General features: G+C 41.2%; 1 protein-coding gene across 2 annotated transcripts; it reads right to left on the bottom strand.

The window, feature by feature from the left end:
• Positions 1-251: 251 nt before the first annotated feature.
• On the bottom strand, positions 252-16,182 carry LOC119816659 (cytochrome P450 2J3-like). 2 transcript variants are annotated; one of them, XM_038333489.2, is made up of 9 exons: positions 15,797-16,180; positions 10,106-10,268; positions 6,865-7,014; positions 6,369-6,529; positions 4,994-5,170; positions 3,742-3,883; positions 3,112-3,299; positions 2,883-3,021; positions 252-703 (listed from the first exon to the last, which is right to left on the bottom strand). In XM_038333489.2, exons 1-9 carry the CDS (start codon positions 16,004-16,006, stop codon positions 525-527), a joined length of 1,509 nt encoding a protein of 502 aa, XP_038189417.1. In that variant the 5' UTR covers positions 16,007-16,180; the 3' UTR covers positions 252-524. The 2 variants fall into 2 exon arrangements, with proteins under 2 accessions (XP_038189417.1, XP_038189418.1); XM_038333490.1 differs by lacking the exon at positions 2,883-3,021 and having other exon boundaries at positions 596-703; positions 15,797-16,182.
• Positions 16,183-16,983: the final 801 nt, after the last annotated feature.

Raw genomic sequence — 16,983 nt, 5'->3', positions numbered from 1 at the left:
TCTCATCTTAGGCACCTTAAATTTTTAGGAGAACCCTGTACTCTCTTTAGTTTTGGACAGTCCACTGACAGCTAAGGAAATGACCTCATAGCACACCTTTCCAGAAATAGGTGTCTATTAGTTCTGTTCTAAGCAAGCCTCCACAGGCTATGAGATGCACAAAAGATCTCTGTATCACTTTCAAATTAACCAATTTAACGTCTAGAAGCCAGTACACATTTATGAAGGAGGCAGGAAGCGAACTGAAGGTATAATTTTATGATATGATTTTATATTTACAACACTTTCTTTACAGAAGGAATGATCATTCTCTTTGCAACTCTTAGATGAAAAGATTCATAAGTGACGTATCCACCACCAATTTACAGGACACAGCGGTTCAGGACATGGATCCAATAACTGTAGCCTAATCTTCCCATCCTTCCCTGGTCACCTTCCTTCTCTCCCTTCACATACGAGTGGCCCCAGTGGCTCAGAGGATTACTAGGTAATTCCTGTTCTCCTTTCTCTTTCTGTCTCCGACTTCACAGTCTGGGGACAGCGCAGAGGTGGTGGCTGACTGGGGAAACGGTGATGCCAAATCTAGACTTCAGGCTCAACTTCTCATTGACTGGCGGCTTGAAAGTAAATTTTTGCACAAGAGCAGTGAAGAAAATAAAGAGCTCAGACCTGGCCAATTGTTCTCCGAGGCAAGCTCGCTTTCCTGCAGGAAATCAAACAGAAGAAGAGGTACTTTATTAGTCGTCATTAGAACCTTCAGGGACTGGCATTTCCATTTTCCTCTGTAAATCTTGAACTGTCACTGGGCTTTGTGTCCAGCTGTTTATTTATGTCTCATATGTGTCTGAATGTGGAACGTTCCACTGAAATTGGAACTCCGGGATCAAAGGTCTTCAGTGGGACAATAGCAATGAGAGGTGCACAGGAGATGACATCGCAGATGATGAGAGCTAGTATTTAACAGGTTGACCTAATAACTCTCTGATGGGAAGCCCTGCTTGGAAAAGACCATGGGGTCACTGGCTGTAGATGACTGGTTGATTTTGTCTGTAGCTTTTCTCATGTGTCAGCTATGGATATTTCCCCCACTGCTGGTGTGTTTATCTCGTGAAAATATTCCATCTACTGGGCATATAGGATACTTCTAATTACTCAGACTGATAAAGAAAAGTAATAGTGTCCTCAGTCTCAACAACAGCTAATTTTAATCTTCAGGACATATTGAAAACAATCTGGTTGCCCCTGGGTAACAATATCTGGTAGCCCCTAGAGATGAATATGCAAGGACAATTTCCCAGGTGTTTATTGCTGTTTCAAGATCAGGCATGAAACAACATTAGTAGACAGAACTTTCTCAGCAAAGGACTTCTCTATGTATTTGCAACCTCAAGGTTAAGCCAACTAACTGTTTATTGTTTAAGGCCTGAATTTCAATGTCTCTTTCTGTCTGGGAACCCTGACCACTCAGAGCTGACTTCACTCACCATGTACAGTCAGCATGACCTCCATAGCCGGAGAGAAACAGTGTGATCACATGGCTCTGTTTTTTTTATTGTTTACTCAAGAAGTGCTGTGTCACCCTGAAAATGTGACTCATGTTTGACCAGAGGGTTTGCTGTGAGGGGAGTAGGAGAGAAATGTTAGAGATATATCCAATGTGTGAGAGAGTTTACTTAGAAGTGTTGAGTAAGTGAGATATTCAAATCTTTATGATTTTTTTATAAACAGGAAGACTGGACATCAGCTCTCCTATTAAAGTGAGTTGTGAACAGTGAGCAAAGGGACAGACGGTCCCAGATGGAAAGACAAAGAGGTCAGAACAAACGCAGGGCAGCCCAGCCCCAAGAAACACCAGCTCTGGATCAACACTAGCTGTGCAGGCAAATGCAGTCTCCTCCTAATCTGAGCCTCTGCATCATGAGAAGCAACACTGCCTTAGATAATCAGGCAAACCTAATAACCATATCAAGCACTTCAGTGTGCTTTCTGTGCAGCATTTAGTCACCTTCTGCAGACAGTGTTAGGAAACACAGCTTCTGTGTGAGAAAACCTGGTGGACACTGAGCTCCGGGAGAGGCACATTTGTCAGGTCTGAGTCCTTTTCTCTGCAGTGCTCACTGACTGTGGCTTGGAAGGCTGCAGTGGGACGCATTCTCCAAGGGGCAGCTCTGCTTCATTTCCTGTCCCACACTTTCCTGCTCTCAGGTTGTTTGTTTTTGTTGGTTAAAGCTTAGAACACAGTTATGAAATCAAAGAATTGCCAAATTACATATATAAGTAAATATCTAGAATACACCAGAACATTTGGTTATTGATTCCATGCCACTGCTGCTGAAGTCTTTCTGCCTGGCAGAAAACACATAGAAGAAAGAGTCATTACTGCATTTCCTTTTATGCGTGTGAAGTGGTGCAGCAGATGCATGTACTAAGGACATTTAACAAAGGGGGTCCAATTAAGAAAGATAAGACCTATTCAGGTATTGTTCATGGGATAGAACTCTATTCACGTAAGCAAACACCAGTTAAAACTATCTAACAACTGAAAATACCGAAACTCAGCTCTCTTCATTGTAAGAAGCCATCCCTTATAAAAAAAAAAAAACTCAAATGTCTACACAATGGCAGGAATTCAGCTTTGTTGTGCTCAGCAAGAGGTATAGATTGGGTCTTTGTTGTCAGTGAGGTAGAAAACAGAACAAAGGAAGTTGAAATCTCCATCAGAAGCAAGGAAGGATTGACAATGTACCTGTGTGTGTATTTGGGTACTGACTAAAACCAGCTGCAAAATGGAGATATATGGAAAGGCCCATCTGTAAGGATTCCAGAAAGAAGAGAAGGGATAAGGTGGAGCTCTGAACTCCCTCCTGCTCATCACAACTCACCCATTGAGAAAGGCAAAAAAGATTCTCTCTTCTTAAACACTCCATTCTCCAAAAAGTGCTCTGGATTGAAAACGTCTGGGGTGGCCCATTCATTGGGGTCCATGTGCAGTGCAGTCAAATTAGTATGGAGTATGGAGCCCTAGGGAAGGCAGCAAAGACTCAAATAACATATGGACTAGATACACACAAGGTTGGTTGTTGACAAACTTCCATTCCTTAGCCTACTTACCTTGGGCAGGTGGAATCCAGCCAGCATAGTGTCAACTGTCACTTCCCTGGGAACATTTAGCGGGACAATATTTGCCATTCTCTGCACCTCATGGATAACAGCATTGGTGTAGGGCATGGAGTCTCGGTCAGTCAGGCTGGGCTGCTTCTCCTGGCCAATCACTCTGTCAATTTCAGCCTGGACTTTTTCTTCAAGGAAATGGGAGGCTCCATTAAGTTTAAAGGTTAATGTTTTCTTCTAAAGATAGAGAAAGCTGTCTTTCAAAACATATATGTTTTTTTTTTTAATCTCATCTAGTGTCCTGATTGTGAGGAAATAAAGTTCGCTACCCCTCAGAAAACCCGACTTAGAAAACTGTAAACTCTATAACTTTCTTCAAGCTTACAGCATAGGTATGAATTTCCATATATACTGAAGAGATAATCAGGATGGTCATGGCTAAGCTCATATCAGTATCTATTCAGACTTCTATATATAAATACTTTTTACTGGATAGATTATCACCAGTACACTGCGGTTTTCTACATGCAGAGTCTCACATCACCTCACGTATGCTCCTCCTCCTCCCACTCCCCCATCCTGTCTTCTGAACCCATTCTGTCTTGGTTAGATGCGGTCACCACATCTCACCTTGGACTTCTGGGTAGAGAGCCATGTAGAGCAGAGCCCAGCGCAGGGTCGTGGACGTTGTCTCAGTTCCAGCAAAGAAGAGGTCCAGAGTGCTGCAGATGAGGCTTTCTTCATTGAAACTTGTAGTAGTTTTGTCGGGGTGCTAGAAAAGGCAGTGTGTATTTGTTCAATCAAAAGATTTGTGATTGTCTCATAACACTGATCCACTGAGAATGAATTGCATTAAGTCATCCAGAGTGATGCTGTCTTTGATATTCAATAGCTGACTTTGCTGATACCAGAAAGATGAATATCAATAGCAGCTTTGCCATTCACTTTGATGAACTGAAACGTTCTGAAATTTGGCTCGATGACATTTTTGCTTTATTCTCTTGTTGCTGGCATATAATGTCACACTGATACAAAGTTCACTAATACGTTCGCTCAGTGTCTTCTTGTCTTGGTCTATTATTGAATAGTGCTCATATGGAGTCCAGGGAAACGTATGTGCCTCAGCTCTATATGAAAGTTAAACTCTACCACTTACTTAGCTGAAGTTTGTCTGTTGCAGTTGGGTTTGAGTTGGGGAGGGTAATCAGCCCTGGGCCAACTTATAACAAAATAAACCTCTGAAATTTAGCTGCTACTTTTATTTTGCATCTGTCTCCTTCAGATATGGGAGAAGGACCAAGGAAGGAATAATAAGGAAGAATCTGGGCATTTCCAGGACCACAAGCCAAATGGTATCAAACCCTTTATTTCTAAAGACCCCAACAAACCAAGGTTAAGTTACCATGCATTTATAAAACATTACTCCTGTGTTTCACTTCAAAATCTGGGTTAAGGAATGATCTACAGATGTTCATCTTGTCATCTTTGCCACCATGGAATGTTACTCAATGCACAAAAATAGATCTTGAGGATATGATCTATTTCAGGAGGAAATGTTATCCTGAGTTATTTATGAAAGGGGCCTCTAGGGTTAGAACAGGAGAAATGAGATGTAAAAGGATCAGAAAGGAAAGAGATAATATAATCTCAGCACTGAAGATGGAGCAGGAAACCATAGCAACAATCATCAATGTCCTCTAGAAGATGGGAGAGACAAAGTCAGCTGCCTGGCTGGTAGGATTACAGGAACAATCTAGAACTATGAGAGAATAAATCTCTGCTATGCTAAAACCCTACCTTTGTGCTAGCCTGCTGCTCAATCAATTGGAAGCTATTCTACACCACCCTTTCTGTAAGAAGACACAGGGACTGTCTTCCCCACCTTTGTCATTTCCACAAGAAAAGCATCAATGAAGTCTCTTGGCTCATCAGGGTTCCAGTCTCTGCGGTGATTTTCAACTATATCAGAAACATATGATTTCAGTTGTTTCCAGGTAGCCAGTGTTGTTTGGTGTGATCCGGGAAGATATTTCATTATCCATGGGAAGATGTTATAGAGCTAATTAGGGAGAAGATCATGGAGACAATATAATGTCACTTTCTGTTTCAAGACAGTATATATTTTTGATGCCTCCCAAGATCCTAAATATGTCAAACGTTGGGTGTCTAAGCATTTTCTGATCAAGATGATCAGAGATTGGAAGGAGATACAAAGAGGCAAAGGAGTCCAGTGTGGGATCTAGAGGTGAAAGTCTGCTGAGTGAAGGAAACAGGGGAAGTAGGAGAGAACCAGCATAAAGATGAGAATTGGGCAGAACAGAAAAAAATACAGCAAGGAAACTGAGATTTTATAAAAACAAACAACAAATAAATGTGTTGTACATTTTAAAGCTGAACCAAAAGCAAAACAAGACAAAACAAAAGAAAACAAATAAAAAACAAAAGCAGAAAACACCAACAGTCTCCACCCAGAGAAGATCCAGAAGGGAGAATTGCTGATGAGAAGCTGCACTCCAAGAACAGCAACAAAAAAATGGAAATAATGACCACAGGCAGAATGAAGAACTGTGATATAATCAAGAGACCTAGACATGAGCAGGATTTTATTTCAGAAGCTGCATTAAAAAGTAAAGGTAGACCATTTCCAAGACATCTAAGGCAATTCTAAGAGGAACATTTGTATAGGAATGAGCACCGGGGCAGACAACCCAACAACATGGGGGTAAAGGTTTATGTCTTAGTGAAAACACAAGAAAAGTGAGTGGATGTGGCAGCATAGACAATTAAAATAATCACAACAGTGCTATTAATACAAACTTTAACTTAGAAACAACTTGATGTCTAACCACTGAGAAATGTTTCTTGAACAATGACAGCAATTTAACAAAGAGAAAATGTACAGAGGAGGATAGCCTGAAAGTATGCCTGAAGTTTGCATGTGAGGCATGAAGACACATGGGAGAGATAAAGGCAAAATCAACAATAAATATCTCCATTCTTTTACAAAGAGCAGCATTTGGGCATGCATAGATCCCCCATAAATGTTGGTACTTCATTAAAATATTAGAAACATTTTTTGTACACAGTAAGTGTTCTTATTGAAAACATCCAAATGAAGAGATAAATTAGTAACAAACTCAACTCAAAGACATATTTTAGCTTCAAATAGTCCTGGGAATCAAAAGAAAGAAACTGTTTGTACTCGAATTAGCCCCAGTCCAATTTTCTCCCAAAATAAAAGAAACTAGAATGCTTACCCGGACCATCTTGGAGGAAGTCGAACTCGTGGCCTCATCCAGTAACCGCAGCAGCTCCTGAAACTGACTGTCATGGTACTCAAAACGCTCCCCAAAGGTGATGGAGCAAATGATATTGGAAACAGCATTGTTGATCTTGAAGTGAGGGTCGAAAGGCTGTCCTGGAGGTAGATCAAGAAAAAGAAACATCTTTCAAAGATATTGGTTTGTTAATTCCACATGACAGAGAAACATACATAACAGAGAGCTATGTAAGAGGCTCTGGATTAGCTTGATATGAGGTTTAACATACACCAAAGAATCTGTTAATATCCGAGAAGCCATTTGTGCGATTGGCTGCAAACTCTGGGGCAAGGTCATGGCTACATGTTCACTGTTCAATGCTCCGTGCTCAGCACAGTGCATAGTCCAGGACAAGCACTTAGATACTTAGGAAGAAACTGTTTAATGAATGAGAGGGCCAGAGCCTCCCACACCTGCCCCGTGGAATGCCCACCTTTCTCTTCTTTTATGACCCCCACAAGGTGTTGAGCCTCCTCCTGTATGCGCTGCTCTAAGCTCTTCTTTCCCAACCCAAAGTTTCTCAGTGTCATCAGAGCAAACCTTCTTTGCTCCTTCCATGTCTGGCCACTGGAGAAGATCAGTCCTGGAAAGAAGCAATACAGCGTAATAGCATTGTGATTCTGATTTAAAACTACCTGACAAATAAGATGGTCACATGTAAGTGGAAAAGGAGAAGGGCCAATAACAGACTTGACAGCTGTCTAGAGAGAGACAATAACACAAATCAAGGAGCATAATGGCTAGCATCTCCTGGTGGCTTACAACATCACTGTTTTGTCAGTATTTTTAATATATTCTTTAATTTTAATACTCTTAGAAAGACCCAAAAGTAATTACCAGAAGACTCCAGATCTATTACAATGGATAGAAAAATGAGATGCAAGGGTAAAGTAAAATTTTAAGGAACAAGGTAACTAGGTAATTAATGAGGTGATCAAATCTAATTCTTCCCAGAACCAAAGCATCTACACTTTGTGTTTAATATGCATATATATATATATATATATATGTATATATGTCTTGTCATCTATGTAAAGCTAAATGCCAGGAACCACTCCCGGTACTACAATTTGTACCAGTCTTGGTTCTCTAAAGCAGTGGTTCTCAACCTTCCTCTTGCTGCAACGATGAATACAGTTCCTTGTGTTGTCATGTACTTTATTTTGTCAGTTTGCAACTGTAATTTGGATACTGTTATGAATCATACTGTAAATATCTGATATTTCCAATAGTCTTAGTGACCCCTGTGAATGGGTTGTTCAACCCCCAAAAGGGTGTTGCCCCAAGGTTAAGAACCACTGCTCTTAAGGACTAGAAGTGATAGAACGTATCTATTATTAAAGTAGTATTTATTAGAGCGGCATATAACCTAGTCCAAAAATGGCTGACTCTTAGTGAAAGGCCAATAATGCTATGATTGTTCAATCTTTGAGGCTGGATGTCTCAGCTAGCTTTCTGGATACATTGGAATCCTAGAAAAGTAGATTCTCATACCAATGAAGGAATTCTTCATCAGCAGGATAGCTGAACTTGACAGTGAGAGCAAGGGCAAGAAAATAAAAGGCAAAAGCTTCTTTTCCATGTCCTTTTATATGGGCTGAACAAGAAGGTGTAGCACAAATTTAGGGCGGGTCTTCTGATCTCCAGTGATGCAGATTTAGGGTTGGTCTTCTCACCTCAAAAATTCCAAAGAAGCAAGACTCCTCATTTGTTTACCCAGTTTTGAGGATTTTAGTTGGTTACAAATGCAGATAAGTTGACAACCAATGTTAGCTATCAAACTAATAGTGGACTTTTTTTTAGCATCCTGTTCTCCTGGTGTCTAGATTATGGAGTAATTTTGGCATCCTCTTGACATCCCTGGATTTGTGTTTATAAGGCTTCAGTGCCATCATCCTGGTCTAACTCACAGTTTAGTTGCAACTGGAGAGTGTAAGCTTCCACCCTTCATATCTAAAACAAGTTTCCTAATGTCTTTCCTCCTCTCTCTACCTGATATCCTAAGATTTTCTCTGCTCAAAACCACTGAGAAGTCTTCCTGGCTGTTAGAATAAAAATCAGCATTTAGCAAATACTGCCTATGCTCTTTTTGATGTAACTCAGAAGTACCAAGAGAGCTTAATTATGTCCTTTAAATACCATGCTTGCAACACTGGATGTCTTTCCATTACTTAAGACATCTCTCCTTCTCGTCCTTTCAAGGTTATTATATCCCCTTGACTAATTATTCTTTCAGGTCATTAAAGGAATATCATTTACTCAGAGAAGATTTTCCAGAATACTCATACAATGTTAAACATCTCTGATTAAAAGCCTTCTGCATTGATAGTGCTTTACTATTTAATCCCCGCTATTAACTTTTAATGTGCTGACTGGTTTTATATCAATGTGACATAAGCTAAATTTGTTTTACTGGGAGGAGCCTCAATTGAGAAAATGCCTACATAAGAAGATAGGGCTGTAGGAAAGGCTGTAGGGCATTTTCTTAATTAATGCTTGGTGTGGGAGGGTCCATCCCACGTGATTGCTGCTAACCCTGAGCTGGTGGTCCTGGTTTCTATAAGAAAGCAGGCTGAATAAAGCACGAAGAGCAAGACAGAAAGCAGTATTCTTCACGGCCTCTGTGCCAGCTCCTGCCTCCAGGTCCTTGCCCTGAATTTCTGTCCTGATTTCATTTGGGATGAACAGTGTATATGAAAGCATAGCCGAATAAACCCTCTCCCCCCCAAGTGTCTTTGCTCATGGTATTTCATCACAGTAAAGTAACTCTAAGCCAGATGTCTAGCACTCTGCTTCTTACAACAGACAACACAGTGAATTGACCTAGAATTATTCCAAAGAGTAATTAGAAAGGGCCTAAGAGGCTGTTTTGTTGGATTAATAGATTTCAAATTCTGTGTTCAACTTATGACTTTATTTGACAATAATATAAGGTATTCATACTAACAAATTATAATGTTGGCTAGGAACCTAGAGAGCCTCATGCCTTTAATGACACAGTATAAGCAGCTATAAGCAAGATGAAGTAGAAAGGAAAAGCTGAGGGGATGTCCCCAGCTAGGTCCTTGGGCAGCAGAGCAGAGGGTGCCTGAACTAGCCTTGCCCCACTATCACACTAATGTTTATCTCGAATATCACCATAGAATCTTCATCCGGCTACGGATGGAGATAGAGACAGAGACCCTCATCAGAGCAACGGATTGAGCTCCCAAGGTCCAGTTGAAGAGCAGAAAGAGGGAGAAGATGAGAAAGAAAGTCAGGACCGCAAGGGCTTGGTCCACCCACTGAAACAGTGTGCCTGTTCTAATGGGAGTCCACCAAATCCAGTTGGACTGGGACTGAATGAGCATGTGATCAAACCGAATGCTCTGAATGTGGCTGACAATGGGGGCTGACAGAGAAGCCATTGATAAAGGCACTGGGACTTGTTTCTACTGCATGTACTGGCTTTTTGGGACCCAAATCTATTTGGATGAAAAGCTTCCTAGGCCTGGATGTAGAGGGGAGGGCCTTGGACTTCCCACAGAACAGGGTTCCCTGCCCTCTCTTAAGAAGGGAGGGAGATGGAAGAGGGTGAGTGGGGGAGCAGGAGGGGAATGGGAGGAGGGGAGGAAGTGTAAATTTTGAATAGAAAAAAATTACAGTGCATATCTAACAACACATGAAAGTCTTACCATTTTCATTAAAGACATGTTTTTGCATAGGAAATTTAGGGCGACTCATAAAGTTTTCTTCCAGTTGAGTAAAGGCTTCTTTGATTAAAGGCAGACTGCTTACAATCACTGAAGACATGATTCCAAGATCCAGACTGATAACATTTCCATACTTCTTCACAAGCTGAAACATATTTTAATAGTTAGAGGTGGGTGTGCTCATACCTCTCTGTCCAGGGATGGAAGACATATGTGTAGCAAATGGCAATCATATTGATAAGTCTTTATTTTTCTATGAATGATACACATTGGTATGTGGAAATGGTTTTGATTTTCTTTTCTTTGAGATGTCTTAAACTCAAATCAACTTCAAGAAGGAGATTTACCAATACAAATTCATTAACATGAATCAATGAGTGGGCGACGTTATAGTGTGTATCTCTGTATGAATATTTTAGTATATAGATTTCAGTAAATAAGCAAATTTTCTAACTCCTCATTCTGCAGTCTAGGACAGGCAGAACACAGTGTATGCTACTTGGTAAAGACCAAGGTATGTCTGTGTGAGTCATACCTTGTAGTATGCACAGAGTAGGTAGCACAGAATAAGGAAAAATATTTTTACATCATTGTATTCATTAAATTTTTTGTGTGTATGTTGTATGTGAAGGGTGGTATTGCACATGAGTATGTCAGAGGACATCGTTGGGGAGTCTGTTCTCTCCTTTCACCATGTGGGTCCCGGTGATCAAATTCAGGTTACCAAGTATTTCAGCATGTGCCGTTACCCACTGAATGACCTCTATGACCTGCAAGCATGGAATTCACAATAATGAAAATATCTGTTGCTGGCTTTCTTGTATAAATAGCTATGATAACAGAAGCAATAGCAAAATGACTGTGTTTATTTAAATATTAGAAAGTGAGTTAGAAGAGGGCTCTGGTAACGGAAGCAACAAAAGATGGAGGGGCAGAACCCAGAGACAGTGCTGATGGGCTCATGCAGCATTCACGTCACAGAGATCCTGGCTGATGTGAAAAAAATCTACCTGGGTTCTCAGGGGTCTGTTCTAATAATATGTAAAAGATGAATAAAAAGGGAAAGAAAGAAAATGGAATGAGCTTCAACTCATAGAAGCATCCTAACAGTTACTTGGAATATATTGAGTCATTTTATACATACAGCGATCATAAGAGGCATATTCAGGACCATTGTATGTTGGGGTCCCATTGTTACAGCTAGCTTGAAGAACATGCTAATATCTATGTTGTGGATCACAGCCCACTTCAGCCTGACAAGACTTTCTTTTATTTATGTAATATTCCTGTAAGAATTCTGTGAACTACTACAGAGAAAGCTAAGAAACTATGAGATGAAGGGAAGTAGAGTCCCCACGTGCTCAATAAGGAGCCACCTTCTTCACTGTCTTCACCCTGTTTTGAGTAATGTCACCTAAACTGATCTAAAATGTCCATCCCTTTACTTCACTAGACGCTTGTTAATCATTCCTTCTAGGCACAGCACAACTGGTGGCATCATTCTATCAAAGGCTAGGCCCAGAGCTGCCCATCCATCTAGATTTCATATGATATCAGAATTTATTAGCAGAATCCATAGGACTCATTGAACCATAGACTGTCCTGTGTTGTGCCTGTCATGCTAAGCATTTGTTTAGTGTCTCTTGAATGAATGAGTCTATGAGGAAACACATCTAGATATTAAAGGTCATTTTATTCTATAGGATATATGTATTGAGGTTTTGTATTGAGTCAAATCATGTATGTTGAAAAACTTGTTTTGCCATTATCCCACTGAGCAACCTGGGGAAATCAGATTACCCCATTCCTCGACAGGGTGATTGCTAATGTGACTCCATGTGTGCTTATCATGGAGGGTGAATGAAGGGGGCATAAATTGCAAAGGAAAAGCCATCCATCAGCTTGTGGAAATTATTTACTCATAGCAAGAATTAAAATTTAATTATACCTAAGTTGTATAAGTTTATTTTTAATTTAATATTTATTTAAAGTCATTTGATTATACACGGATGTCAAAATGTAAACCCATAGGAAATACAAAATAAAGAAAAGAAAAATTACTGGACTGGCATGATGTTTCCAGTCTCAGTGTCACCATGACCTATTGCTGTGACACCAGACATATCACCCAACCTCATATGACTGTGTAGCAAGACATAAATCAAATATTTCCAACCAGAGAAGATTAAATAAAAGCATGCTTTTTTATTTTTGTAACTTAGGATAGCATTTGCCAGAAGCAAACCTCCCACCAAAGTTTACTCTGTTTTGCTAAAGAACAAGAAAAGTGAGTCTCATCAGGCCCGAGATTGTTTTAGCTTTTTGCATCTATGTCTCAGAGTCGAACACCATCAAATGGTACCCTACAAGGGGTTACAGTGGTGGGGTTCATCTATGCCATCTTGTCACTTGCTATGTGTCTCCTGGGCTGAGCCTGTGAGGTGAACTGTGACTTCTACAGCTGAACTACTGTGAAGAGAATCTCCAAAGAAGCCTGGGGGAGAATTCTGCTTCCCACCCTTCTTTTGCAGCAATAAGGACATCCCTTCCCAATGGGACAATTACAGGAAGATCGCTGGTGTTCAGCCTCCTGTAGAGAAGTGCAGCTGCACTATACTGATGGGGCCCTGAAGTGGCAGCCATCTTCCTTCTTGCCAGGCCATGCTGATGAGTTGAGGAGTTAGAGGTTGATGGTTGATGTAGGCGTGTCTTCTATCTGATGATTTCATTGGTTAATTAATAAAGAAACTGCCTTAGCCAGCCCTTGGGTGGAGTAGACAGAACAGGAAGAAGGAAGTGAGGTAGATGGCTCAGTCAGATGCCACACCTCTCCTAAATTAGGCAGATTGCCGTGCCTCTCCTCAGGGAGAGAGATGTGATGAAGCCAGCCACCAGGTCAGACATGCTGAATCTTTCCTGGTAAGACACCATTCGTGGTGTTACATAGATTATTAGATATGGGTTAGTCAAGATGTGAGTAAAAGGCTGAAACAAATGAACCAGGCAGTATTTAAATGAATACAGTTTGTGTGTTGTTATTTTGGAGCATAAGCTAGCCAGTGGCCGGGAGCAGGGCGGAAGGAACACGGCCCACAGCTCCCTACTACAAGAGGTGTCAAGCACACCCTGGGGTTATTCAGATTCACAATGCAAACTGTGAAATTTCCCTGTGAGTCACCACTCACAAAAGTGATGCCCTGGAGCCTCTAAAGCTACCTGTACAAGTAAAACATGGACCTAGTGTGTGCATCAGTTTTACAGCACACTACACACAATGTCCAGTCTGACATTGCTTAGTCCATTCACTAAGACCCAAGAGAATATCAACTTTGTTGAGATGGCATAGATGTTGGAAAGAGGAGGAAAATAAATATTTCAAAGTGGCTATTATAAAATTATCCCAAATAGTGGGAAATCTTAACAGAGAAAAGAAAGATAAGCAGAATAGGCATGAATTGACGACAGAAAGCTGCCATGGCCTCTGTGGAGATCTGCACAGCAGAGCTTGGCAGAGCAGTGCAGAGGTGAGAGGCAGCTCTCCCGTGCACAGCACAGAGAAAGCCGATGGCAAACAGCAAGACCCAGCACCATAGATGTCATGGCTGTGCACCAATGTCCTGAAAACAGGAATGTTAGATGAGAAATCACCTGAAAAATGGTGGAAACTTCCTAGGCTGGCAAAATGCAAGCCCGCCATGGAGATTCCAACAGCATAAAGCCCCGAATAATGCAAAACCACCACAGTCAATGTAGAAACAAATCTTTTAAAAGCAGAGAGACAAAACAACAACAAAAACAAACAAATAACCAAAAAGCAAAACAAAACAAAGCTAAAAATCTTTAATACTTACAGGGAAACCACAAAGGCCAGCAAGGAGTAGGAGAACATCCAAAAATGTGAGTCCCTCTGATTATCAACCTAGTTGTCTACAATCAGGGGAAAGACAGTGTGGGAAGGAGGGGAAAGGCATTTGGAGGAGGGTCACAGCTAAAAGGTTTCCTTCTGCTACAGTCTCCTCTGAAGGAGTGGATGAAGAATGTGCTTGAGGTCAGAAAGGAAATGATGAACTTGAAAGGTCAGAAAAGAAGACAGCTATGGGAGGATGAGTAAGGGTCAATGACAACAGACTCCTGTGTCTTTGAGTCCCAGCTGTACTGACACTGAAGATCAGGGCAGTGTGGGATGTGGGTCTCAGTGAGTGGGGACAGCACCTGGGGTAGTGCATCATACAGGGGAGAGGGCTCCCCGATGTTTGTAGCCGCTTCACTTCACATGGAAAATGGTGTTAGCAAACTCTCATGAGCTGTGTGTGCATATTGAGTAACACAGAACCAATGCTGGGAGGACAATGTAGAGATGTAAAGAGAGAGAAGATGAATAGAAAGGCATCTACTCCGAGAGTGTCCAAGAAACCCGTGGCGGGATAGGAAACCAAAAATGAAAGAATGAAAACAGAGCAAATAGACCAATCACAAAACAATAAAACATTGAGTTTAAATGCTTACATGTAAATTGTAAACAGACATGTTCTAACTCTCCCAATTAATGATGAAACTTGAATAATACATAAGTGCCCAAGTATATGCAGTCCAGATAAATGCAATTTTAGTTTTATATGTAGGTAAACATAAAAGAACTGAAAAGCAAAAGCCTTTCACATACTGACCAAAAGGGAGGTTGCAGGGTGTAAGAGATCAGAGAAAATTCAGGAAAAACAAATTTACTCTGGATAGGGAGGGACATTACAAAGCCACATGGTTAAGTCATCAAATGGCGCCTGCCAATCTTAAATGTCACTGTTTACACAAAACAAACTTCCCAATTTAATGAGGGAGAGCTTCCAGAACTGAGTGGAGAGTGGAGAAACTCTCCCAGGCTTCCTGGACACTTGCTTGTGGCTTTCTTAGTAACTGATAACATCAGTAAGTGAGCAGTCAGCAAGGATGCCTAAAAACTAGGGCTCAGTAAGAGAGAGCTAGCAGCTAAAACAAACTTCAGTCAAGAGGAGTAGAACATGCCCCCCGCCTCCCCACCCCTGGATTATTTTTTCTTGAGAAGCACTTTAATCAACTAAGCTGAGACCTGGACTTTACACACAATTTTTAAAGCAGCAGGACATATCTGTTTCTATCATCATTTACTGTTAAATACAGACCTGGACGTCTTTAAAGAATTCAAATCACACAGTGTTTTCTCTAACCTAAATGGAACCATCACCTAGGAAGTATATCATAGAAGGATAAGAAATTCTCCAATTATTTTTGTTTCTCTCTCTCTCTCTCTCTCTCTCTCTCTCTCTCTCTCTCTCTCTCTCTCTCTCTCTCTCTCTCTCTCTCTCTCTCTCTCTCTCATGCACCCCCCTGTCCCTCAGTCCCTCCCTCCTTTCCTCTCTCTAAGACAGGGTTTCTCTGTGTAGCCATGGCTGTCCTGGAACTCGCGCTGTAGACCAGGCTGGCCTCAAACTCACAGAGATCCTCACAACTGCCCTGCTTAGCTGCATATTTCTTAAAAGTGCATTTTTAGAAGCTAACTTGTGTCCTGGGCTTAGCCACCAGGAACAGGAGCCTTGGAGTCCTGCCCGCCTGTCCCTGCTGTCCTAGTTCCCGGAAGTGTCAGATCCACTAGCTCAGGATTAGGTCAGCTCACAGCCAGACAATTTTGTACCTTCCTACCTGCTGGATCGCCAGGTGCGGCTGCTCCTTGTCCAACTGCAGTATGTTGCCTATGAAGGGCAGGCGTCGTGGCCCTGGCGGGTAGTTCTTGGGACGCCGGCTTTTGAAGTAGTCAGCCAGGAACAGAAAGGTCACAACAGCCAGCAAGAGAGTCCGGAGATGGAGCGCTCCCCAGATGGCGGCCACCAGGGAGCCCGCGGCAGCGAGCATGGTTGGTATCCAAGTGGACTCTTCAGAGGAATCAGGGTCTGAGCTGGGGCTCAGGACTCCTAGACTTATAGGACTCTCAAATAATCTACTCCAGTCCACTTCCGATCACATCCCTCCACCTTCCTTGGAGGTCCTAAAACCAGAGAGCACAGACACCCCGCCCTTATAGGCCCAACCCTCCCTCTGTAATCAGAGGGCTTAGCCACTCCTTCCAGTTGGAGCAGGACCTACCCCTAAGGGTCAGAGCTCTCAGCCCTGCCCTGTTGCAAGCTTAACTAGATAGATCTTTGGAGTTGTGGCTTTTCCCTTCAAATGGCAGTTAAAACTAGGCGCTGAAAAGAATTTGGGTTTAATTTGGAACTTACAATTTGCACTTACTTATTATAAACTACTTCGGTACAATGAACAAGATATAAAAACCCAAGTAGCTGTAGACAGTCCATAGATGCACATAGCTGTCACTGAAGGTGGATTCTTTGTTGTAAAATCTGATTTTTGTAGCTTTTATTTAGATCTGTATCTTGCTAGTTTTAAAGTTACACCATTTGGTTTTATTTTCGTAGCTCTAAGCAACTGCTAATTGCAAATTTATCCTCTTAAAGGTATGAGGTAATATTAAACAGAAAACTTGACTTTTAAGACACAGAACTTAGCCAGAGCAGTGATAAGGCTTTAGACAGGTTGAGCAGTCATTGACAGCCTGGTTTTAAAATAGTATTTTTCCTTCAGTTTAACTTGGAAGAGTTAAGAACTTTGAAATATTTAGGTTTTGAATGTGACTGTTTGTTGGGATTCTATATCCCTCCCAAAATCCTAATCACGAAAACGAAAATTTAAAAATAAGATCTTTGAAAAGAAATCTGTTCATTTTACATGTATTACAGCTCAGTAAGAGCGTTTATTAGGAAATTTTTATTTATATGTTAAAAATATTTTTGGAGATAATTTTTAATAAGTATTTTCAAGATATATTGATA

The sequence above is a fragment of the Arvicola amphibius genome, chromosome 6, assembly GCF_903992535.2.
Source record: "Arvicola amphibius chromosome 6, mArvAmp1.2, whole genome shotgun sequence".
Classification (NCBI taxonomy): domain Eukaryota; kingdom Metazoa; phylum Chordata; class Mammalia; order Rodentia; family Cricetidae; genus Arvicola; species Arvicola amphibius.
The sequence above is the reverse complement of the archived record's forward strand: the minus strand, read 5'-3'. Positions and strand labels throughout refer to the sequence as shown.